The following is a 25774-nucleotide window of genomic DNA, read 5'->3' on the forward strand; positions in this document are numbered from 1 at the left end:
GGTTTTAAAGAAAGATTCAGCTCAAGAGTCATCAGCAAGGCAAGGTTATGGAAGGTGCTGGAGGAGAAGGGGCTTGTACCAAGAAAAGTGTGTGACACACGCATCATTCTCGTTCCTGCGTGGAGAGTGTGACTGTAATAACCTGTCGCAGCTTGCAGCCCCCAGGCGTTAACTGGGAGCTGAGCCAGCCGGGGACAGGGAGGAGGAAGTCTGGTCAGTGTTTGAATGTGTATGCAGATGATCTTGGGTCTGCTAGCATTTCCCTTAGTGCAAGTACTCCTGCTCACAGTGATTTTAGTTGCTCAATATGCATCCTTTATTTTTACTTCAACAGTTACATAGTTTATATTTAGCAGATCAAATATATTTAGCATATCAAATCTGTGATTTCATTGCTTAAGATTGCATTGCTTAAGATAAGAGTACAGCCCTGGCTGGTGTGGCTCAGTTGGTTAAGCACCAAAAGGTTGCTGATTCCATTCCCGGTCAGGGGTCAGGGCACATGCCTGGGTTGCAGGCTCGATCCCTGGTAGGGGGGCGTGCAAGAGGCAGCCAACCTATGTTTCACTTTCACATCGATATTTCTCGCTCACGCTCTCTCCCTCTTCTTTTCTCTCTCTCTGAAAATCAATAACAAATCTTTAAAAAAAAAAAAGAGAGAACAGTAAGTAATAAATTTTTTACCAAAAGTGAGCCAATTTAAAGACATATTAACCCTTTGCACTCACTTGCTTTTTTCTCGATTCCTGCTACCAATGCTAACCGTGTCGAGTCACACTCGACATCCGAGTGCAAAAGGTTAAGCAAATAATACAACAGGTATTGTTAAGATGGCAAAAATTGCAATTGACTGAAGTTTGAAATAACTAGAGCATCGGTTGAATGTTTATTTTAAGGAGAACGTGATGGAAGCTTAATAGATATTCTATTAATATACTTTTTTTTCTTTTCCTAGCTGGGCTTTGCAGATCTAAACCTGGCAGAGTTTGCTGGATCAGGAAATACCACTCGTCGCTGTTTACTGGAAGGCTACAATACCAAAAATACAAGACAGGATAACTCCATCCTTAAAGTAAGCACGGGTCAAGATTTACATGTCAACACAGGAGGTTCTCTGCCTTTAAATAAGCAGGGGACGTACTGTCAAGGGCAAGGAGGGACTCAGTACTGAGATCGCATGCTGAGGACACCCCAAAGTACTCAGCAGCCCTCCAGTAGGAAGCGGCGCTGCAATCCTGGGTGGAATCCAACTTGCAGTCGTTCTGTTCAGTCCTTCCTGAGCGGCGAGCACGGGCGGCTGCTGCGGCTGGGGCGTGCATTCGCAGAACGCGGCTCCTCTTCTGAGGAGACCTGTTATAACCAGTCTTCCTCTTGCTCACGTGTAGGTTTTCATCAGTATGCAGCTGATGTCTGGTGACCCATGTTTTAAAACGTAAGTCGATGCACAATAAATGCATCATTTCTCTGAAAGTATAATAGTCATTTATTTGTTTCAAGTTTTCCATTCATGTTTCAGTGTGTTTTTTTAAAATATATTTTATTGAGTTTTTACAGAGAGGAAGGGAGAGGGATAGAGAGTTAGAAACATCGATGAGAGAGAAACATCGACCAGCTGCCTCCTGCATAACCCCCACTGGGTATGTGCCCGCAACCAAGGTACATGCCCTTGACCGGAATCGAACCTGGGACCCTTGAGTCCGCAGGCCGACGCTCTATCCACTGAGCCACACTGGCCAGGGCTCATGTTTCATAGTGTTTACAGGCTAATCCCAGGGAAGGGCTAGTTTCTCTCCTGTGGCTGACCTGACCCTCGTAGAAGTTACTATTACCTATCACCCAGCGAGCTCTCCACACCCTGAATTGTTTCAGCTCTTGTCATCTTCAGGTTTGGGGTGAAATGATATGAATGAGGCCTCTGTGGACTCAGTCATGTCTTCACAAATACCTAGCAAGTGCCTTACCATGTACGAGGCCCTGTTCTCGCCATGACAGAGAGCAGGCAGAAGTAGACCAGGTCCTGACACCTCGGAGCTCATCTTCTGAAACAGCAGACTAACAAGTGAACACATGATGTAAAGATGGCAGTGGGTGCCTTGGAGAAAACCAAAGCGGGGGACCCCGGCAGGAGGTGTTTCTCTTTTACGTGGAGCAGGCAGGGGTGTCCCCCCTGGGAAAGATGAAGCGTGAGGAGAGAACATGGGGCAGGTGCAGATGTTGGAGAAGTGGAAGCATGTGGGAGTTGTTTTCAAACTGCTCCTGGTTTCCATGGTTCGAGCCCCATCAGGGCACATGCCCGGGTTGCGGGCTCGATCCCCGCTGTGGGGTGTGCAGGAGGCAGCCAATCAGTGACTCTCTGTCATCATGGATGTTTCTCTCACTCCCTCTCCCTTCCTCTCTGAACTCAATATATATACATATATACTTTTTTTAATTGCCCTGGTTTCTTAGTGAGCGAGGAAGCCAGGTGATCACTGGAGAGTAAGGACATGAAACGCAGAGCTGGGGGTTTGGGGAAAGAGGAAAAGATGTGCAAAAGGCTCTGAGAGCGAGGGCGAGGGAACCAGCTGGGAGAAAGTGGGGATTGCCTGTCAGCGATGTGAAGACACTTAATAATTAAACCTGAAAGTTAATTAATCATTATTTAAATATCTGAGAGAAATGTATTTAGAAAAGTAAAGAAAACATTAATTACTACCCTATGCATCATTCATGTTTTTAATAGCAGCATCTATATAGTTTTCTCCTTACGAACTGTTTCGTAAGGACGAAAACACATACTTTAACACAAATCAATTATTGATTAAAACTATGCATTTTCTTCTCTTAGCCTTCCTGTGCTGTCTTCTCTCAGACCATAATTTCCTGGCTTTTTTCTTCATTTCCTGTTCTCTTGGGACTAAACCATTTTCACTGTACTATATTTGGTTTGTTGGGTCAAAAAAGTGGCAGCAAAACTTAGTAGAAGAAAATGAATTAATCATTTCTTCTTGTGAACTTTTTACGAATAGTCTTACTGGCCCTTTTTCTGCCATTTCCTCTCCCTGCTTGTGAAACTCAGATACTGAAAAACTAAAAAATAGATCACCTTATGTCCTGTGTTATCTCCACAAATATAATTCTGACAATCTCGAGTTGATACTTATGGAGACTTTTATAATTTATTAGAATAAACAGGCATTACCTCATCACAAGATATGTAAAAATATTTGTTTTCTCTTTGGATATGTGAAATTGTCATTTTAGAGGTTATTTTTCACGTGCTTTTAACAGTGCTATGAAACTAAAACAAAACAAGCCCTTGCTGTAGCCAATTTGGCTCAGTGGATGGAGTGTTGGCCTGTGGACTGAAGGGTCAGGTTCGATTCCGGGCAAGGGCCTGTACCTCAGTTGAAGGCTCCATCCCCGCCCTGGGCCGGGTGCATGCGGAGGCAGCCGATTGGCGGGTCTCTCTCACACCAATGTTTCTCTCTCTGTCTCTCCCTCTCCCTTCCACTCTCTTTTTAAAAAAAAATCAATGGAAAAATATCCTCTGGTGAGAATTAACAACAACAACAAAAACACAAGCCCATCTCTTTTGTTCTGTGATTGAGCCATATTAAACAGTTTCTGATAAGGGACACAAAACATCAGAACAGAGGGTAATAGAGTAAAAGCTGGCGTGTGACAGGCATCGGGGATTAGTTATCCAACACAACTGAGTCGTCTAGGGACGACTAAGATTTAGATTCTTTGTTCACCTTAATACCAATCCCCGTGCGGATGAATTCCCTCCCTAACGCTCCGTGGCCCCAGTATTAGAGCGGCTGGTGCAGTGGCTGAAATTATCAAGGGTCGGTTTCTTCTAGTTTGTTAAAGACTGCAGATCGAGGGGTGCCAAACCGAAGGTATTGTGAAAGCGTGTGGCTCTGAAGTCAGGCCCCACACCGGCAGGAAAGAATGGAGCCCGAGGGAGGCTGATGGAGAGGGAAGAGGCCTTGGGCTGGGAGTGCCACAGGGTTGGGGAGCAGGTCTGCGAGGTGGAAGGCTGGAGAGACTGCCATCAGGCCGTCTGAGAAAGGAAAACCGAAGGAGCTGGCATGAGAAAGATAAGCATGTAGACATAAGGCCTGAGTCACCATCCATGATTCATGACTGTAGACGCCATTCTTCGGAAGGGTATTTCTTTTCTTTTTTTAATTGATTTCAGAGAGGAAGGGAGAGGGAGAGAGAGAAACATCAGTGATGAGAGAGAATCATTGATCGGTTGCCTCCTGCACACCCCCTGCTGAAGACGAGCCTGCTACCTGGGCATGTGCCCTTGACCGGAATCGAACCCGGGACCCTTCAGTCCGAAGGCCGATGCTCTATCCACTGAGCCAAGCCAGCCAGGGTGGAAGGGTATTTCTTTTACATCAGTTTTTCTTACAGAAAATTGAATGCAGGTTTTTTTCGCCAAGCTATTTTACATTACAGCAGGTCCTCAAATAACATGGTTTTGTTACAACATCGGTGAGATACTACTGTAGGAACTTAACTCTTGTTCATATCAATTGGCCTATGGTAAAATTGGTCTTGTTTCCCTTAAAGTCGCAGAAACTATCAACAATGTTAAGTGAGGCCTTGCTGTATTAAAAATATAGCTTTTGGCCTGGATAGTGTGGCTCAGTGGTTGAGCATCAACCCATGCACCAAGAGGTTGCTGGTTCGATTCCAGATCAGGGCACATGCCCAGGTTGCAGGCTTGATCCACAGTGGGGGAGTGTGCAGGAGGCAGCCGATCAATGTTTCTCTCACATTGATGTTTCTATCTCTCTCTCCCTCTCCCTTCCTCTCTAAAAATTCAATAAAAAGCATACTAAAAAAAAAAAAAAAAGTGGAGCTGACCGGAGAGCGGAGGCAAGAGGTAGGAGGCAGAAGTATCCCCTCCAATCATCTCCCAGATGCTTCCCTGCCTCCCCTGCGATTCCATTTGACAGATGTAGCACCTTCCAATCAATAGTGCTGGGGCCTGGCCAGCATGACTCAATGGTTGAGCATCGACCTATGAACCAGGAGGTCACGGTTAGATTCCGGTCAGGACACTTGCCCAGGTTGCGGGCTTGATCCCCAGTGTGGGGCATGCAGAAGGCAGCTGATCAATGATCCTTTCTCTCTCATCATTGATGTTTTTTCCCTCTCTCCCTTCCCCCTCTCCCTTCCTCTCTAAAATCAGTAAAAATATATATTTTTTAAAAATAGTGCTGGGGACTCACAGACAGAGCCCTTCTCTTTTCTGGACTCCCCTTCTGATCTCACTGATGTTGATTTTTTTAATATATTTTTATTGATTTCGGAGAGGAAGGGAGAGGGAGCGATAGAAACGTCAATGATGAGAGAAAATCATTGATCAGCTGCCTCCTACACACCCCCTACTGGGGATGGAGCCCGCAACCCAGGCATGGGCCCTGTCCAGGAATCAAACTGTGACCTCCTGGTTCATAGGTTGACACTCAACCACTGAGCCACGTGGCCAGACAGGTCTCACATTTTTTATTGTATAGAAGAACCTCTCCCTACCCCCATGAATTTTATTCAGGTCTTGAGGATGCTCATACATTACTTGTTGATTTTTATTACTTTTACCCTCAAAGAGGTAACATTACAGGCACCTGCCTGAGGCCGGTTACTGACCACACAACCAGTCTCTCACCGTAAACCAGGTTCTGATCCTTAGAAATGCTTATTCCCAGGCCTCCTTCTACGTCCATGTCAATACCGATTGCCGGTGAGTCCGAATCTCTGGAAGAAGACAGAAAAGGAGGAGAAACTCTCAAAATCCATCTTGGAATAGCAGGTATGGCTGTGCTGTTCACTGGGTTTGTAATTGGTGAGATTTGCATGATCCCTCCCACATTTAAAATCCTGTGGGGATGTCACTTGACCCATTTTATTAGAAATACTATACAATAAAAACAAAGTTTTATTTAAGGTAGAGTTCTGTTAAATCTTATGAAAATACCATAGTTCTTCAGTAAACTAAGGTATTAAGTTTCATTTTCTTGTAATAGGGTTGTTTACATTGCGCTGATTTCAAGGAATCTCTTTCACTCTGCAGTTTGCTTTTCTTGATCATGAACTTGGCAGTTGATAAAACCCGCAGATTAGAATGCAGTTGACCGTTGTCTTGTGAGCAGTGACAGGAACATGATGTTCTGACATATTGCAGATCTCTCAGCAAAGAGCGCCTCTGTTCCGGATGAGCTCGGAGCCTGTGGACATTCGAGAACGTCGAGCCATGCCAGCCAGCAGTCAAAAGTATCAGGTAGGGGCTGGACGTGACGTTCCTCGGGCCTGTATTGCTCTAAAGCAGGAACGGGGAACCTTTCTCCTGCCAAGGGCCATTTGGGTGTTTACTTACTTTTTAAAATATATTGTTACTGATTTTAGAGAGGAAGACAGAGGGAGAGAGAGATAGGGACATCAGTGGTGAGAGAGAATCACTGATTGGCTGCCTCCTGCACGCTCCCCACTGGGGATCGAGCCCTGATCCTGGTTCCTAGGTCGATGCTCACCCACTGAGCCACATATTTATATCATTCTTGGACCTTCCAGAATTATCAACCGAAAAATTAGCCTGCTATATTTGGTCAGACATTTAATTCACTCACCCCTGATGCCTTGGCAGGGCCAGACCCAATGCTGTCCCGGGCCTTCTATGGCCCGCGGGCCAGATGTTCCCCACCCCTGCTCTAAAGGTACCAGCAGTGGCTGCGGTGCGGGAGGAGAGGGTTGGTCGCAGAGTGTCTGGGATGGGCGTCATGTCCTGAGCGAGCTTCTCTGACCACAGGGTACAGCTCGTGCCACTCGCGATCATCCAGTCTCTCTGAGCTCTGCCACAGGAGAAACACCTCTGTGGGAAGCACATCGACGGGCGTGGAAAGTATTCTAGAGCCATGTGATGAAACTGAGCAGAAAGGAGCTGAGCCAAATCCCGATGCAGCTGATAGAGAAGACTCAGCCTCAGAGACACTCAGCAGGTACCCTTCGGGCCTCAGCTCCATGGAGCCGGGGGTGGGGGGTCACAACACAATATAAAGGAGGACATTTTTAAACATTCTTTCCAAAGGTGCCCGGTGAAACAAGATTCTGTAGAATTTCAGCTGAAGCGAGTCGATGACACCAGAGTGGATGCCGACGACATTGTGGAGAAGATACTTCAAAGCCAAGACTTCAGCCTGGACTCCAGTGCGGAAGGTGCGTGGTGGCCATCGGGCGCATGTGCCGTGGGCCAGCCCAGCCAGGGTAGCCGGGTCAGCCGGGAGGAGGCACACATCACCACACTGTCTGGGCACATTGCTGAAATGCACTTTATGCCCAAAGAAATCCGAAGATAACCTTATAGCTCATTTGTTTCTAAGAATGGATATTAAATTTGGTAAAGAACAAGCTTTTTAAAATTTTTTTAAATACATTTTTATTGATTTCAGAGAGGAAGGGGGGAGAGAGAGAAATATCAGTGATGAGAGAGAACCATTAATTGGCTGCCTCCTGCACGCCCACCACTGGGAATTGAGCCCACAACACGGGCATGTGCCCTGACCAGTAATAGAACCATGACCTCCTGGTTCATAGGTCAAGGCTCAACCACAGAGCCACACTGGCCGGGCAAAAATGGACTTTTAAAAGCTCAATTTTAAAGAAAGCTCTTAACTGTATTTTTTAATTATGCGTCAATGTCTACCATGTTTATATACCTTATGATGGATATTTACATCTGCTTTGTCATAACTGGACATAAGTGCCTTGAAACTTCAAGGCACTTATGTCCAGTTACGGAAGGTTGCAGTGTGGAAGGTTGGGTGGTAAAGTTGAAATGACAGTGAATAACAGAATCCTTCGCTCCCTCAGCATTTGCACTGAAACTGAAAATGTCCATGCCACCGGTTGAAAGGTGGAGTTATTCCTGCTGGTGTGAGCAGAGAGCAGTTTAACAGCGGGCGTGGTTTCCTTGCATGACTGGTTGTAAAGAGAAATCATTAAGCCTCTCGTGGAAATTCGTAGGATGAGCTGTCTTCTTTATTCAGTTTTAAGAAAAACAGCTTTAGGAAAGTTGAGGAGAAATAACTATTATTTAGAAATAATCGTTATAGAAATAACATGTCTATAGCTTTTTTAAAGTTTTTAATTTCTTTAATAACACGGAAATGTAAAGCTTGGATTTATGACACCGTGAATGTTACTGGACAATACTAACTGCCCACAACGCTGCTGTCTCTGCAGAGGAAGGACTGCGGCTGTTCGTGGGCCCTGGAGGAAGGACGACCTTCGGCAGCCACCATCCTCCCAGCCGGTAAGGAGCCCCAGGGCCTTGTTCAAGTAAAGAGTGCACTGGCCTCGCCCTTTAAATCCCATGAGCAGAGGGTGAAGGTTAACAGGCTGAGGAACACTGATCTAAGCAGTTAGTACGAGAGGATCGGACACTGGACCAATCCAGTGTCATTATAAACAGTGAATATTTTTCTTTTTATTATAAATTTTTAGCTTTGATATTTACTAATTATATAATCTTGAGAATGTAACTTAATTCTTTTTTTAAAATATATTTTATTGATTTTTTACAGAGAGGAAGGGAGAGGGTTAGAGTTAGAAACATCGATGAGAGAGAAACATCCATCAGCTGCCTCCTGCACACCCCCCACTGGGGATGTGCCCGCAACCAAGGTACATGCCCTTGACTGGAATTGAACCTGGGACCCTTGAGTCCACAGGCCGACGCTCTATCCACTGAGCCAAACCGGTTAGGGCAAACAGTGAATATTTCAAGTATTTTCTATCTGTGATGCCTTTAAACCCTGTGGAAATCAGATCTAGTAGAAAATGCCCAACACACCGCTCTCCCTTCAGAGCCAGGGTTAACTGGGACGATTTCAAATGCTGCCACTCAGAATTTTGACCTTTTTTCCCCTGCTGTTTAGAGTGGTGTCCGGAGCCTACGAACAAGTTGTGATCAAACGCTAGACGCCCAGCTGGCGAGCGGCGGCTTCCCTGCGGGTGTGAGAGGCGGGCAGCTGAGCTGTCAGGCGCTTTCCTGGGAGAAGGTGGATCCGTTTGAAAAAGGAGGCGTGTCCGTGTGTCCCAAGGAAAGCCAGCGCACACAGGGACCATCAGACGGGAGTGCCGGGGCCCCGCGTGTCGTGTGTGTGGAAGTCCCCGGCTTCCGTGGTCACTGCCCGAGATCATGCAAAGACTGCTTTTTCTTTCAGAACCCCCTGGAGGGGAAACAGCACTGTGCACCTGGGTCTAGTTAGTGTTGAAGCATAAAACCTGCGGTCGAGGTGCGCAACAGATTCTAATTCCTTAATTTTATGTTTGAGAGACAATACATGACGATAAAGACCCTATAAATTCTGTCAAGATAGTTGTAACTCCTGCTAAGAGAATTTTGCATATATTATACTACCTAGAGTATTGTACTAAGTTTAACTCATTTTGATACAATTGGTATAAAAAAGTGTGGGTGTTCATGCTTTGGGGAAAAGCTATACTACAATTGAAACCTTGCAGTAAAATGCTTAATGTAAGCGTATCAGTCATAGTCGAATAACAAGTGTATTTGAGTCTGAGCTCCGTGAATGGGTGTGATGCCGTTACTAGGCAGTGTGTGTTGCTACTTGTTAGTATTAGGTGCTGCAGAACCCCCTAGCACTGTGTCAGACCCATGGGAAGCTTCACGTTCCATGTTAGGCTGCCGTGCCCGCACACACCCTCACAGACAAGCTGTTTTAACGCACTGAACAATGTCTGTTGGTTCAGAGCAACTGGAGGAAAGTTGTGATATGATGAGACACAGAGCAGCCTTCCTCTTAAGTTCCCACTTCTCTGAAATGGAAAATGATTCCAAGGAGGGAGTGGGCAAGACAGGGACCTGTGGTCTTCTATCTCAGCCCTCCTCCCCCCATCAGATACTTGCTCTCTTCTCACTGTGTCAGAAATTGGTTGTTTTGAGGCAAGATTAGACTAGAACATACATCAAACAGAGCGTTTAAAGTAAGAATAGCTGGCCCAGCCAGCATGGCTCAGTGGTTGAGCGTCGACCTATGAACCAGGAGGTCATGGTTCAATTGCCCGTTAGGGCACATGCCCAGGTTGCGGGCTCAATCCCGGGAGGCAGCTGATCGATGATTCGCATCATTGATGTTTCTCTCTCTCTCTCTCTCTCCCACTCACTTCCTCTCTGAAATCAATACAAATATATATTAAAAAATAAAGTAAGACTATCTGGGGCTGGCTTGAGCTCAGCAGTTCCTTTGAGTCACTTGCCAACCACTCCTGCTTGCGAGGTTAGTTTGAGACCTGAGGGTGCCTGCCAGCCCTTTAAATTAAAAAAATACAAATAAAGTAAGAATATCTGACCTGGATCCAGGTTAACAGCAAATAAACCTGAAGAGTTTTTTCTGGTTTTATGTGACAGTTTCTGTGTGGAAAGACCTTAACTTTCTTATCCTCATCCTAGAATATTTTTCCATTGATTTTTAGAGAGAGTGGAAGGGAGGGGGAGAGACAGAGAGAGAAACATTGATGTGAGAGAAACATCAATTGGTTGCCTCCTGCACACACCTCGACTAGGGGATTGAGCCTGCAACCGAGGTACGTGCCCTTGACCAGAATTGAACCTGAAACCCTTCAGGCCGAGGGCTGATGCTTTATCCACTGGTCCAAACCGGCCAGAACTAGATCTTAATTTTCTTGGAATCATCCAATCTGTTGAAAAAAAATGTAGATTCTATACAACCAGTAATTTCCACTCCTTACTTTCAAAACCATGTCCAAATAACATGTTAGAATTCCTTTGGTCTATGTATTTTCATGTGAGCAAAATAGGGCGGGGGAGTATTTTTTAAAAAATATTATTTTAATATTCAAATTGAGAGGTTGAAGAAACTTTAAATAGTTCATGTTAGGGCTTTTATGTGGTTTTTAATATTTCAAGGATTGGGTATTCCAAACGAATCCAAAACTACTTTAACAAATAGATTCTGAGATTTTTTTAAAGCAATGACACCCAGATGGGTTTTTTTCTGAGTCACTTACCTTTCTAAGATTTGTTTTGAAGAAAAAGAAAATTGACCTGAAGGTTTAAGTCCAGCCAAGGAAAATGTTACCTCAAGTGGTAAAGACTTGTTGTCTTTGACTAAACAAATGAATGACCCCCTTGTTGTATATTACAGAAAAGAATCAAAGAAAGTTTTCAATAGAGATATGAAGATATTGTTTAGAGAGAGATTTACTATGACATTTTAAAAACCTATTTTTCTATTTTCAAAATATTATTCCTAAGCTATATTTTTGATGGGCACTTCTGCAAATGGTTTTGCAGTTGTGAAATGCTAACAACTAGACCGTAGGCCAGGTCCCGTGAGCACATTCCCCAGCTATGTCGAAGGTGCTGTAATTCGGACACCGGCCGTTACTCATCCTTGGCTGCCCTTGTCCAAGACCTTTATGCGAGACGGGCTCTTGGAATTTGAAAATGACACAGAATTCTTTTCTAACAACAAAATGTGAATTTTGAAGAGCATAAAAATCATGCCTGTATAAATTTAGCAGCCACCAGATAACATCATGATTTCTATATGAGTCAACAGAACATCTGAATACATGGAAACATAGGAAGAAAAGACATGGCAGTGTCCTACATAGTCAGTGAATTCTGCATCCATTTTATTCTGTTTTGTGTCCCATCAGCACACTTTGCAGTCACATTTCATTACAGTCCCTAAAAATATGTCAGAGTTTGCCTCCTGTCTGCCTGACTTCCAAGTTCTTCTTTTCTTGGAGCCTGTAAATCTGCTTATTCTATACTAAGTCTACTTTTGGTTTCGTTTTGAATTTAGAAAATCGAATTTGAAAAAGTAGATCTTAATACATTGACTTCTAAGTATTAGACTCAAATTTCAAGTCCCCTAGTCTTGGAGAATTTGTACATCTGTAACATTTCCTAACCCTGTGCTAGAGAAAAAGATGAATGGTATTTTAAAGAGACATCTTTCTGAGAAGAGTCTTAAATACCTTGTTTGGGGGAATTACAGAAGAAGCAGGTCAGGAGCCCACTTCCTGTGATTTGTGCTGGTGACGGAGACCAGAGAGGATGTGAAGGGCAACCAAGGACAGAGAAGGCCTGAGCCATCCGCTCTCCCTGTGCGGTGGCATTGAAGGCTCTGTATACAAGCACCTCACGTGGATTCCTTTTTATAACCTGACAAAGTCTTGACCAAGATGCTTCCAGTATCTACTAGCCTCCAGTCAAAACATATTCAGGTAGCAATGAGATTCAATACCTGGAAAACAGCCAGACATAAGGGTAGACTTGAAGATTTCCACGCTAACGGCCACTTTGCAAGCTCAGGCTGACAGTATTGTTCAACGCTTCACTGAAGAACTACTCTGAAGAGTCAGGCTTCCGGGACATATAACAGCGCTCCCGAGAGGCTGGGCTCACGTGATGGCGTTGTGTTTTATTTTGGCAGGTCTTTAACGGGGGCGGTTCAGGAACTGTACTCGGTCAGTTCTCCTAGATGGTACGTCATGTGACTATAATCAGGTACTGGAACTGCATCGTATCACTCTTTATACGTTGGCTTAGGTACTGTGCATACTTGTAAGAGCTGAGATGTTGAAGAATATGAAATTCAAAAGCAGAAAGGATGAAATATGCCTATATGAACCCTGTTTTAAGACTGCTCTGGAAATAAGGCCTTATTATTCCCTTCCATGTGTGACTTTCCATAAGATAATAAGCAGGCTGGGGCAAAAGTAGGTTTACAGTTGTTCATCTGGAAAATACAATTAATAAATAATAGGTATTCTAATTCCTCCCACTTCTCCCATTCAATAAAAGGTTTTAAATTATAAAAATAATAATATAGAAGAAACTCTGTGTTTCAAGTACTCACAACTATAAGCCTACTTTTGCCCCACCCTGTCTACAGTGTATTTGACACGGCTGTGAAGGTGGTTTCTAGCTCCTCCTCCGCATGGCACAGCTGGCAGATTTTGTAATTTACGCAGGCTACAGGCTCTGCATTTACAAATGTGTATGTCTGTCTCTTGACGATAGTCATTGACCAAACCCCATCACAGGAAGACATTTCGGGTACATTCAGTTTGATTTTTTTTTTTTTTTTAATCTTATGTTGGGGATTTACCTTCGTTTTGTGCATTCGTTTGTTCTTGTGGAAGCTGATACAGTGGGAGTAGTCATGTCAATGTTTATGCAAAAATGTTTATTGAAGTGATTCCATTAGTATTGTGTTCTAATACTTGGAGAATGACCTTCATTTTTATACATTTCTTTGTTTTAACTGCACAACTATAAATCCAGGAAATGTCCCCCCCCCTTTTTTTTTTACAGAAACTAATTTTTTATTGTAAAGTATTTGTAATAATGTAAAGGTGAATCCTATACATGTTCAATAAAAATCATATCTTAAAGCTTAAAATTTCAGTTAAAGATTCTGTCCCTTGCCAAGGTCAGAAAACAGACGTGAAAGAACCGGTATGTGACTTTTCCCTGGGGGTTCCCATCAAAAGACACTCCGCACCCCGAGGCAGCTCCCGCAGTGCCCAGCCATGGCCTGCAACAGGAGACCCGAGTCTGAATCCAAATGCCCTTCAGAACCTATTGTCTTTCTTTTTCCTTTTTAACATTTTTATTGATTTTAGAGACAAAGGAAGGGCGAGGGAGAGAGAGAGAAACACTGATGAGCTCCCAGGCCCAGCTTTCTTATTATGACTCAGAGCTTAGTGCTTCTCTCTCTCTTCCTTCCCCCATCCCCTCCCCTTTCACCTTAATTTACCTCTTCCTCTCTGTACATCATACACCTGGTAGCAGCACATATACGGAAATGAAATCTTTCCATGTGCCTGATAGGAAATCTCTGGTGAGTCAGTCCATCGCACATTACACAAGACGCAAAAGAGAAAAGGCCTAAATTTAGACATTCCCTGAGGTGGTGGTGATCTCTATTCCAGACGGACCCAGGTACTAAGCAAACGCCAGGCCTTCCTGTGTGAGTCAGTTCAGACCCCGTTCCTATGCAGTTACAACTCAGGCAGGCCGAGCTGTCGCCTGAACCACTTCTCTGAAGACACTGACTTCACTACTACATCTGTACATCGTTTCAGCAGCGCTTTCCTCTGGCAAAGCTTCAAGCCTCTATGGAGAATTGGCATGACTACGTTTTGGGGTGTTTTTTTGTTTTGTTTTGTTGTGGGTTTTTTTGTTATTGTTTTGCATCTTATATCGGGAGTCCTCAAAGCAAAAGAATGCATTTACTTTAAGTGGGAAAGTGTGCCACCTTCTGGTATTGAGCTTCAGTGATTCCGTTTAAACATACCTCTCCCACGTGATCCTGTGCCTGCCCTTCTTTCCCCATATTCCATGTTGTGATGATCAAAGGAAGTTTTTTTTGTTTGTTTTTTTAATACATTTCCATCAACCTCAGAGAGAGGAAGGGAGAGAGAGACAGAAACATCAATGATGAGAATCACTGATCTGCTGCCTCCCCCACACCCTCACTGAGGATCAAGCCTGCAACCCTGACCAGGAATCAAACCATGACCTCCTGGTTCATGGGTTGACACTCAACCGCTGAGCCAGCACCAGCTGGGCCAAAGGAAAATTTTGTCAGTACTAATTTTAAGTCATTTGAAATACTTTGAAGCAGTTTTTCATACTTTGCTTAAACAGAGTAAAAGTGTTTCCCTTTAGTATGGGATTAATGAAAGATTCAGTGAATTCACTTTCATGAGGATTCCTATGAGAAAGGTCTGGGTGATCAGTATAAATAAACAGACAGATGGACAAGGCTGGACAGAGACACAGCAGTGGAAAGTCCGTCTGTTAGGCGAAAGCAAAGCAGCCGAGTCCAAGCTGAGGTGTGGGAGTCTGGAACAGTGCAGTGTTTCTGGGAAAGACGAACTGATCAGAGCCAGGGTCCCAGCGGACAGGGTGGGATGGAGAGGGGAGAGATGAAGGGAGCGATGCAGGCAAAGAGTACACGCCATTAGGCAGGGGGCTGAGCTAATTTTCAAGAACAGTGCCTAACTGGCATGCCACCAGCTTTGAAGATGACTTGCAAGGTGAAATTCCCATTGTATACATGTATGACTTCACGACCCTACCAGCTTGTGGGATCTCAGCAATACGAGGTGTTCCCTCTTGGGGATATCCCCAAAGGCATGCCCCACATTCGAGGTAAACCACGTTAGCCGTAGCACTGAAACCACTGTTCCCCCCCATCGCTTGAAGTGGTGCTTCTCTGTCCTCCATCACTATCTCCACCCCAGTTCCAGCCAGCAAGCTGCCCGAGGGGGCGTTCCAAACCCACAGACAGTGTCCAGATCACGAAGCTTCCCTCCCCCCCGTCACCTGCTCTCCTGTGTTGTATGATGTTTTAGGCCAACTGTGAGAGATCAGAATTGAGCCCAAAGGAGGTAGCGAATCCTAGAGAGATTTTAAAGCTACCCTTGCCCCCTGGGAAAAAGTTGTAAACGCTCAACTGCCTTTAACATTCTTTAATGCCAACAACAACCAAAACCAAGCATATCAGGAACTCTCTACAAACACTGGCAAACAAAACAAACCTATTCAAAAAACGTGTCAAGTCATCTCAAAGTTACGTTACTGGGATGATGGCTACACCAGAGCGTCCTCGGCGAGCCCTCCCTTGGCTGAGACCCCGACTCTCAGGACGGCCGGCTCACGGACTGGCATCGCGCAGGTCGACCTTGACCGCGGACCCGTCCCTGCTCAGCCTCACCGTGTCGGCGATGAGCGCTCTCATCGTGTCTACGCTGTCGCACAGGCGGTTCACCTTGGGATAGGCGAGCAGCCTCTCCAGTGGGACGTAGAGCTTATTCCCAAAGCGGAACGGTTCGGGAGACTTCTCGATTTTGCGTTTTTCAAGTTCTGTGAAGACCGGTCCGGAGAAGGGGACGAGCCCGGTGTCGCTGACCCGGTGGCCGTCTCCACCGCCGCGCCGCAGTATCCGCAGGCTGGAGACGTATCTCTGCCTCATGCTCTGGACTTGGCGAGACACCTCATTGGCTAACGCGAGTTTGCGGATTTCCTTTTGCTGTAAACTCGGATATGAAACGGAATAAACCTGAAGCCGGGAGGGAAAAAACCACTTAGGATGTAGGACAATGGTCCAGGCCATGAGTAGTAACTTCATACCACATGAAGAATTAACGGTATGGCCCTAGCTGGTTTGGCTCAGTGGATGGAGCATCAGCCTGCGGACCCAAGGGTCCTGGGTTCGATTCCAGTCAAGGGCACGTACCTCGGTTGCAGGCTCCTCCCTGGCCCAAGCCCTGGTCGGGGCTTGTGCAGGAGGCAACCAATCAATGTGTTTCTCTCGCATCGATGTTTCTCTCTGTCTTGCCCTCTCCCTAAAAACTCAACGGAAAAATATCCTTGGGCGAGGATAAAAAAAAAAAAGAATAACTATGTGCAAATGTCAAACCCTACTAATTGTAAATACTGACACATGGGCTCAAAAAGGCAAAGTGTTGCTAATTAAAAAGGGAGATGTGTTTGTTCTTCCCCGAAACCAAAGGGTCTGAGACGCTTGAGGCTCAGTGCCAAATCATGTCCTGAGCCCAGCAGTGAGATGTCTGCTGGCTTTCCTCCTCCTGCCGAGGACCCCGACGCATCCAGAAGGGCGGCCGCTGGCCCAACAGCTCAAAAGACCATCCACCAAAGCTCTGACCGCGGTGGGGCATGCAGGCTTCTCCCAGGGTCCCCCTCATCATCAGGCCTTCACTCCTCTCTGCTGCGGGACTCTTGATAAGGAAGAGTTCACCTTCGAGGTACATGTATTTCTTGTCCTGACAGCTGCCCCACAAAGAACACTCACAATCTACACGGCCGGCGTGGCTCAATGATTGAGCATTGACCTATGAACCAGGAGGTCATGGTTCGATTCCCGGCCAGGGCACATGCCTGGGTTGCAAGCTTGGCCCCCAGTGGAGGACAGGGGGGTGCAGAAGGCAGCCAATCAGTGATTTTCTCTCGTCATTGATGTTTCTATCTCTCCCTCCCTTCCCTTCCTCTCTGATATCAATTTTAAAAATAAATAAAAACACTCACAATCTTATAAACGTGCTGACCACACTGCTCTGCCACGCACGATTCCGTGGCCGGCGCTCCGATTTTCCGGAAGACCCCTATCTGGGTGCAGTAGCCGACATTCCCAGCTCCTTCCGGGGGCTCCCCCACGCCTGTAAACTCCACGGAGTAATTGTAGAAATCTGCCACCCCTGAGGCCCTGGAATCCAAACGAGGGAGATCAGGGTCTTTTCTAAACTCGAACTACTGTTCCATAGACGGCAATTCCCGGTAGAACAGAACGCGAACAATGCGAGGAACCAAAAGATTCTTACACATCACACTGTGCCACCGTGTGGGGTCTGCTTGCTTCTCTGAGGGGCATTCAGGCAATGACTGCGAGGTTAACGAACCACAAGGACATGGAGACAGGAATGTTGTGGGACCGAGCAGAGGAATGGACAGGGACACCACAAGGGCTATAATCCCAACTCCTATGTGGGTTTGGGATTGTGCCAAGAACCCGTGGAGCCCCCTGGGAGATGCCCCTGGGCCAGGGCACCCCTCTCAATGCCACACCTCCCCTCGGTCTTGTTTCCTGACCTCCACACCCACACTCCTGACACCTCACACCTGGTGGGCACACCTTTCCCACACCCGCCTGAGACCTGAGAGAAAACGAACTTCCCACTGGCTTGGCCGCACGTGCTCTGCGGAAGCAAATCACGACAGTCACGGATCCACGGAGATTTACTCCCCAGGATTTGAAACGTCCCGTCCGTGGGGGGTCCCGAGAAGCCAAAACACCTTGGCGCTCACCAGGTCTGAAACTGCTTCCTGTTCCACTCAAATTTGTGATCGGAATCTCTCAAGGTCACTGCCGGGAACAGGGGGTTGAAGTCCGAGTTGGGCGTGCTGATGACAACCATGGCCGGAGACAGGTACCCAAACACGACGTCGGGAAACCTGGCCAGGTCCTCGGAATCCAAGTGTTCTATTCTGGAAGGGCCGGCGGGGAAAGATGGCGTGAAATCGAGCTTCACCTGCACGATTTCCCCAGCTGACTTAGCAAAACGGTGTCTGTCTCCCCGTTGATGTACCCCCCCCCCTTGGAGGATGTCCCAGTGACCTGACACAGCCTCGTCCTCCCCTTCCCCCCATTCCGGAGGAGACGGGGTGGTAACAGGCCAGTCCCAACCGACAAGCAATTCTCTTTACAAATAAAAATCCAGATTACATTCAGGGAACAGAGTTTCCTAAGACTAATCCAGTGAAATTTTTCTAATTATACTGAAGGAATGCGTTTAATACTTACAACTCGATACACGTGACCAAGTCAAACCCAAGCAGACGAGAATCTCTCTCCACAGCAGAGCCGTGGTACAAGATGATGGACAAATTCAGATCCCGGGGGCTCAGATACTCCCCCGAGAACGGAGACAACCTACACCTGCAAAAGGGTGATTGTAGACGTCAGCGCATTTGAGGACAGCTGTTTAGAGTTACCCCAACCACAGACACCAGAGTAACTTCCTTTCGTGGGGGAAGTAACTGGCCAATCAGAACAAGGTTCTGAATATGTGACATTGCTCTCATTTTTTAGTACTTTTCGTCTCGCAGCTCACTTTGGATCAGTGATTTTCCGCTTCTTGTCCTTTAAAAGAAACACCCTTTTGAGACAATCGGTGGAAATCCAATACATACAGGATACTGGAGAGCTGCTCTGCTTCAAACTGGGGATGGCGGCCTGGGCTCTGCCGTTACCATGGCGTCCAGCATCCACCTAATTAGATTCTCGCCCTTTGAAACTGGGTTTGCCGTGCGCTGACTATTCTAATTACTTAATTGAGACTCCACTTTCTACACTTTCTACATATTCACAACGTATACAGCTAATTACCACGAGGGCATAGCCATTACTCAGAGAGCCCGAGGCTCTCTTGGTGTGTAATGTACAACACATTTTAACATTTAACATATTGTAAATCTGGCATAACATGGACACTTCCTCTAAGCATGTGTACTAGTGCCACTGGTTTTAGATCAATGCACAATTCCTCCAGAAACTAGGCATTACCTCTGCGATCCTATTTTATCCTTATTGATATCTACTCCAACAATCAGTTCCAGGCAACTGTGCGATTTAATCATCTGTATGAGGGAAGCATTGCCACACCCCAAGTCTGCCACCTGTAGATGAGACCAATGTTATTTCAAAGACGTTTATAGCCAGGGAAGTCAAGTGTGACCAAAGACATGTACAGGGAGTGGGGATCAGAAGTGAAACCATAATAAAACATCATATGGAAGGATCTCTTGGGCAGAAAACAAGTACACGAGAGGAAATTAAATCTCGAGACATTATAAGCCTGGGGGGTGGGAGAAGTAAGTCCTGTTTAACTTCCCATGTTAACCAAGCGCTCGTTCACTCCACTTCGCTCCTCCAGCTCCTCCCAGCTTCGTTCTCTCTCTATGACCCTCGCCCTCCTAGCGAGGGTATTTCCAAACAGTCTCTGGTTACTTATTAAACAAGACTTCTGCATTCTACAAAACATTTTATGAGACAGTTTTAATGAAATGTTTGGAAACTAAAACCTACCTTCTTGGGTTTGTGCTGATTCACTAGGTCGTTAACGAAGCTGTAACGCTGTCTGTACAGCGGAGGGGAAAAATTAATCGCCTTCTTGACGGGAAGATCAAAATGACCACCCACCACACCATGGCCCTGAAAGTTTACAAACAAAAAGTGTTTTAAGTCATACAAGACTTTGGGAATTCGGTAAGAAAAGAGCTTTATTTCCGCCAATGAACTGGCAGAACCGAACGGCCCTTCGACCACCTCTGTTCTCACTGCAGTCATTACTGGCCATGCATTCCCTCCACAGGCCACCTGAGTCTCCTCCCTTATTAAGAACCTGGCTTGATGCTTTCTGTCGCTCAGAGTCAGCTGAACGGAAAACTGCATTTGATAAAACAGTCACTACTATCAGCCTCCCGGCCACAAGGGATCTTTCGTGAACTTCCAAGGCCTGGAGTCCAGGCAGGCAGGAGGCTGGACACTCTTCATGATTGACAGTCTCTCCTTGGCCAACCGGAAGTCAGGCTCCTCTGCCACCTCTTCTGACTAGACCCTGTGGAGCCCAGTGTTAGCAAGATTCCTACTACGTCAGTTTAGAGAGCATCCCCTACCCTTCGTATGTGACCAAACCCTATCTCTGATTAAGGTCTTCATTTCCCACCCTGGATATCCGATCACTGTGGCCTGCCTTCAGCCAGAATCTTGTTAAATCTGTAAATCGTTTAACAAGAATCCCCAAACTCTTCATGTCTACTCTCTTTTCCATCCACTGACCCCCGCCCCGCACTCTGCTCAGAGGCTGTAAATCCATTATTAGTCTTTGTTGTATATGGAGTTAAGCCCAGTCTCTCCCCTAACTGCAATGCGCTTACTGCAACAGTCCTAATGATGGTGCCAGAACGTTTCTTTAACATGACCCCGTTAGGAAAAAGGAATTATGATTAAGCCTTAACAGCTATTCCTGCCCCTAAATACCAGCATTATAAAGGAATGCAGTCCAGAAAGCACTTCTGTCCAAGAGAAATAAAATTCAAGCCAAATATGCAACTCCCTTGTAGCCTATTTTTAAAAAACGTTTTTAAAGCGTAGTCGTAATATTTTATTAATGCAATATATCTAAAGTTGCCAGAATAACTCTTGAGAGTCATACAAGCAGGTGAGGGAGGGCAGCCGTTACCTCTTTGTTGTTGCTCTGTGCCATTTTGTCTCTCCAAATTTCCTTGAAACAAAAATGAAGATGTATCCTTCCAGGAATCAGCAACAACTGGGCTGTAAATTAAAAATTATCAGTTGTAAGGGACGGTGAGTGATAAAAAAAAAAAAAAATCAGTTCTCAAAAGAAGTGGAACGAAATAGCTGCCTAACTCAGTAGGAAAGGGAGCAAGTGTTCTTTCTCCGTTCTCTTTCCGTGTTAGCATTTAGTCCACAGAATTGACTCAGTACGTTTTGTTTCAGACAACAGCCAACAGCTCAGAAACCTAATTGCACTCTGCCAAACCCAGCTAAATGCAGCCCAGGGTACCCCTAAGGTACCATTCTTTCCTTTGACTCTTCTTTTCCTTTGATACAAACTAAACAACCCAGCAGTCTGACATTTCATTAAAGCCCTCAATCTCATTCAAATGGCTTGCAGGAATCCGCTCACACACAGTCAAAATGAAATTCCGAGGGGGAGAAAGTGTCTCACGTAATACGCTATGGATGCTCCAACGTCTATCCAATAATCCACGATGAACTTGAAGTTCTGGTTCTGACTGCACGCCTGTCTCTCTCAGCTACAACTTGGGCTAAAACGTAGGCAGGTGGCCGATAGACTGACTCACAGGTGTAGGTGGTGTGCTACAGGAGGGGCCAGTTTTCCGCTAACACCACGAGGATGTCTGGCCCAGTGAGTGGGGTTGGACAGTAAGCCTTGCTACAGGTGTGATTTCAATGTAGGAGAGCTTTAAGGAAGTGAAAACATTTGAAAAATGGTCTGGTTTTTTTTTTTCTGCTTTCCCCCCTATTTCTTGCTGTACTTGAGCCTCTCAGGAAGTACTTGGCCTTTGTGTTTTCAAGCTAACTTGGTGAATCCTGCTGAACGATCCTAAAAAGGTGGGTTGCATCTGGTTCATATTGGTCCAGTTTGTCACTGGACTCAAAACCCTGACTGCACATTAAGAATCTTGCCCTAACCGGTTTGGCTCAGTGGATACAGCGTCAGCCTTCGGACTGAAGGGTCCCAGGTTCGATTCCGGTCAAGGGCATGTACCTCGGTTGTGGGCACATTCCCCGTGGGGGGGTGTGCAGGAGACAGCTGATCAATGTTTCTCTCTATCCCTCTCCCTTCCTCTTTTTTTTTAAAAATATATTTTATTGATTTCTTACAGAGAGGAAGGGAGAGGGATAGAGAGCTAGAAACATCGATGAGAGAGAAACATCGACCAGCTGCCTCCTGCACACCCCCTACCTGGGATGTGCCCGAAACCAAGGTACATGCCTTTGACCGGAATCGAACCTGGGACCCTTCAGTCCGCAGGCCGACGCTCTATCCACTGAGCCAAAACGGTTTTGGCTCTCCCTTCCTCTTTGTTAAAAAAATCAATAAAATATATTTAAAACAAAACAAAACAAAGAATCACCCAGATATCCTATATAATAAAAGTCTAATATGCAAATCGACCGAAAGGCGGAACAACCAGTCACGGTGAAGCGCACTGACCACCAGGGTCAAGTGTGCTCCCACACGGGGATCCGGGCTCACAGCTGGTGGGCCTAAGCCATCAGTTGGACGACCCCCGAGGGTTCCTGGACTGTGAGAGGGCGCAGGCTGGGCTGAGGAAACCCCCGCCTCCAGTGGACAAATTTCATGCGCCAGGCCTCCAGTTTAAATAATAATGACCAATGTCCAGGCACTGATCTCAGGGAGTATTTCATTGTGTTGCCTAGGGCGGATGGAGGCTTGACCATATAGTACTTTCTAAAATCTCAACCAATCGAGGTTGAGAACACCTGATACACTGAACCATCTTCCTTGTTATACACACTTTTATACGAAGGGACATGTCTGTTCTCTGGGTACCAAGGACCGTGATGATATCGGGGCAGGGTAGGTGAAATGGGGAGGTATTTGTTTGGGGTTCACCAGTGTCACTTTTTAATATCCGGGAAAAATAAAATAAAATAAAATGTAGGCAACATGTCAGTCGCCTAACTTTTCGAGTTATTCTCCAACTCGAATCCCGAAACCCTCCAGGTACCCAGCCTCACAGGCCTGGGCAGGAGCCGGCGCCAGTCTTACCTGCGACTAAGAAGCGCAAGCAGCCGGCAAAGCGCAGAGCCGCCGACGAGCAGAGAGCGCAGCGCGACCCGGCTTTCCCCCCCCCGGCCCCGCCTTCCACGGCCGCGCACGCGCAGTCTCGCCGCGTGACGTTACCGCGCGCGCGGCCGCGCCTGCGCCGTCAGCTCTTAAGCGGTGCGCGCTCCCGGCGCGCCCTGGTCCTCCGCGCGGCGCCAGGCGTCGGTTTTGTGCCCCAACGGCCGCAGCGGCGCACGGCCCGCAGCCATTTCTAGCCGCGGCTGTTGGGCGGAGGCGTGGGCGCCCCGGCGCGTCCGCGGGCCTCGAGCTGTTGGGTGCGCGGCGCTCCCCCCCCCCCCCGTGCGCGGCCAAAGCTGCAAACGGCCCCGGCAGCGGAGCCCGAGGGGTCCGAGGCAGCCGCCGCTCGGGTCCCCAGCACAGCCCACGGGGGCCTTCGGGGTGCCCGGGCTGGGTAAAAACTCAGCAAAGCTTGCAGCCCTCAAACTGCAACGGGCACCTTCTGCCTGTTGGGGGCGCAACTGTCTGGTCTCCTGGAGGCGTTACTGCATGGGGCCCTCCTTCCCCTGCAGAGATGCAACCTGACCCTTTCTACATCGGTTACTGCTTTCCTGTCTGTGATGGGAGAGTTTTAAGGAGGGGAAGAGGAGAAGATGCCTTGGGTGGTGGTGGGGGGCGGGGGGGGGTTAGTCCTATTTTATTTTATTAGTTCTATTTTATTTTTTAAATATTTTTATTGATAAGGGAGAGGGAGAGATAGGAACATCAATGATGACAGGATTCATTGATCAGCTGCCTCCTGCACGCCCCACACTAGGGATGGAGCCTGCAACTCGGGCATGTGCCCTGACCGGGAATCAAACAGGGACCTCCTGGTTCATAGGTCGATGCTCAACCACTGAGCCGCCGCTGGCCGGACTTATTAGTCCTGTTTTAAAAGAGAAAGCTGCCATGGAAGGGCTGCTCAGGTGGGTAGAGAGCGTCGTACAGATGCACCAAGGTTTCGGGTTCAATGCCCATCCCTAGTCAGGGCACATACAAGAAGCAACCAAAGAGTAAGTGGAACAACAAATGGATGTTTTTCTTTCTACCTCCGTCTCTCTCTAAAATCAAATCAATAAAAGGAATGACATTCTGACATCCTACAATATGGATGAACCTTGAAGACATTATGCTGAATGAAGTAAGGCAGACACAAAAAAGGCAAATATTGTATGGGAGTGAAGCGGTAGGAAAAATAATTTTCAGTAGCTCACGTTTGTGGACATGAGATTCTAGTCCTGTTCATTCATTGCCTTTGAGGTTTTGTGACCTACCTGAAAACTGGACTGGAGCCTGGCGGGGGGCGGGGGAAGGTGGAAGAGGGTATAGAGGAGATAGCTGGTGAGAGAGGGAGACTTGACTTGGGGTGATGAACACAGAATACAGGGACCAGATGATGTGTTGTGGAATTGTGCACCTGAAACCTGTATAATTTCGTCACCCCAATAAATTCAATAAAAAGGAAAAAATTGGACTGGATCCTGAACTCTAGTTCTCTCCAATATCTGACATTTTTTAAAAATGTATTTGTATTGATTTCAGAGAGGAAGGGGGAGGGAGAGAGAGATAAAAACATCAGTGATGAGAGTCATTAATTGACTACCCTCCTGCACACCCCACACTGGGAACTGAGACCCCTATCTGGGCATGTGCCCTGACCTGGAATCCAACCAGTGACCTCCTGGTGATGGGACAGCGCTCAACCAACTGAGCTATACTGGCTGGGCCACAATTTAAAATCTTTAAAGTGAACAGGTGATCTCTACAGGATTCCTGAATCGAGAGTTTTTGCCTTACCTGCTAGTTGGCTCGTCTATGAATTTGAATTCTCATATCCAGCCTTTTCTCCAAATGCGCCTATTTCATCATTCTCCTGTCTCTCACCATTGATGTTCTATCTCTCCCTCTCCCTTTCTCTCTGATGTGCCGTGCCAGCACAGCCAAGGGTTCGGCGAGCCTGAGTCAGGAGGGCGGTGAAGGATGTAGAAAAGACAGACAAAGAGAATAAACTGGGTCTAGGTGGATCTTCCTGTGCCTGGCTGAGGCCACAGAAAAAAGATCCAGACTGCAAGCTGAGCCTTTATTTTATAGTCGGAGGTAAACAAGGTAGTGGTCACCATAGTTACAATGTTCTTGTGAGTTTCACTTGTTTTGGCAGCACTTGCTGCACCTCCCACAGCCCATTAGCTACCCAGGAAGGATCTAGGGAGTGTCATAAGGTCAAGCTTAATTATGCTAAGAGGGCTGTGTCCTCTAAACTGGGACTTGTTTGTGGCTTTGCCAACAGGTCAGTCCGAGGCTTAACCCTATAGCCGCTCCCTACACTCTGAAATCAATAAAAATACTGATTATTAAGAGGCTGGAAGTCATCCTTGGCTCTATCCATGACCACACCTGGACATTCATCACACCTGGACATTCACCACACCTTGACCTCTTCAAGCTGACAGTTGCATCTGTTCCTTCCTACAGCTAATACCTTAGCTTACTCTTTGTCATCTCATTTTTTTTTAATATATTTTATTGATTTATTACAGTGAGGAAGAGAGAGGGATAGAGAGTTAGAAACATCGATGAGAGAGAAACATCGACCAGCTGCCTCTTGCACACCCCCTACTGGGGATGTGCCCGCAACCAAGGTACATGCCCTTGACCGGAATCGAACCTGGGACCTTTCAGTCCGCAGGCCGACGCTCTATCCACTGAGCCAAACCGGTTTCGGCTCATTTCTTCATTATACCTAATCTCACCTCCCTCCACCAGATTCTAAGTCCCACCGAGATACAGACCA

At 46.6% G+C, this 25774-nt stretch overlaps 2 protein-coding genes across 3 annotated transcripts in view; one reads left to right on the plus strand and one right to left on the minus strand.

The window, feature by feature from the left end:
- EEIG2 (EEIG family member 2) overlaps positions 1 to 13367 on the plus strand; it is a 35310-nt gene extending 21943 nt beyond the window's left edge. The window contains exons 4-11 of the mRNA XM_079760599.1: positions 956 to 1072; positions 1386 to 1432; positions 5709 to 5812; positions 6185 to 6280; positions 6806 to 6995; positions 7085 to 7212; positions 8239 to 8308; positions 8934 to 13367. Of these exons, the coding sequence (XP_079616725.1) occupies positions 956 to 1072; positions 1386 to 1432; positions 5709 to 5812; positions 6185 to 6280; positions 6806 to 6995; positions 7085 to 7212; positions 8239 to 8308; positions 8934 to 8976 (795 nt within the window). The 3' untranslated portion in view covers positions 8977 to 13367. The remainder of the gene's footprint in view (positions 1 to 955; positions 1073 to 1385; positions 1433 to 5708; positions 5813 to 6184; positions 6281 to 6805; positions 6996 to 7084; positions 7213 to 8238; positions 8309 to 8933) is intronic.
- A 210-nt stretch (positions 13368 to 13577) lies between these two features.
- HENMT1 (HEN methyltransferase 1) lies at positions 13578 to 22988 on the minus strand. 2 transcript variants are annotated; one of them, XM_079760598.1, is made up of 8 exons: positions 22927 to 22988; positions 20824 to 20915; positions 19668 to 19793; positions 19146 to 19258; positions 18384 to 18518; positions 17888 to 18067; positions 17111 to 17288; positions 13578 to 16124 (listed from the first exon to the last, which is right to left on the minus strand). In XM_079760598.1, exons 2-8 carry the CDS (start codon positions 20845 to 20847, stop codon positions 15720 to 15722), a joined length of 1161 nt encoding a protein of 386 aa, XP_079616724.1. In that variant the 5' UTR covers positions 20848 to 20915; positions 22927 to 22988; the 3' UTR covers positions 13578 to 15719. The 2 variants fall into 2 exon arrangements, with proteins under 2 accessions (XP_079616724.1, XP_079616723.1); XM_079760597.1 differs by lacking the exons at positions 20824 to 20915; positions 22927 to 22988 and having other exon boundaries at positions 19668 to 20094.
- Between the last annotated feature and the right edge of the window lie 2786 nt (positions 22989 to 25774).

Source organism: Cnephaeus nilssonii (genome assembly GCF_951640355.1).
Source record: "Cnephaeus nilssonii genome assembly, chromosome: 21".
Taxonomy (NCBI): domain Eukaryota; kingdom Metazoa; phylum Chordata; class Mammalia; order Chiroptera; family Vespertilionidae; genus Cnephaeus; species Cnephaeus nilssonii.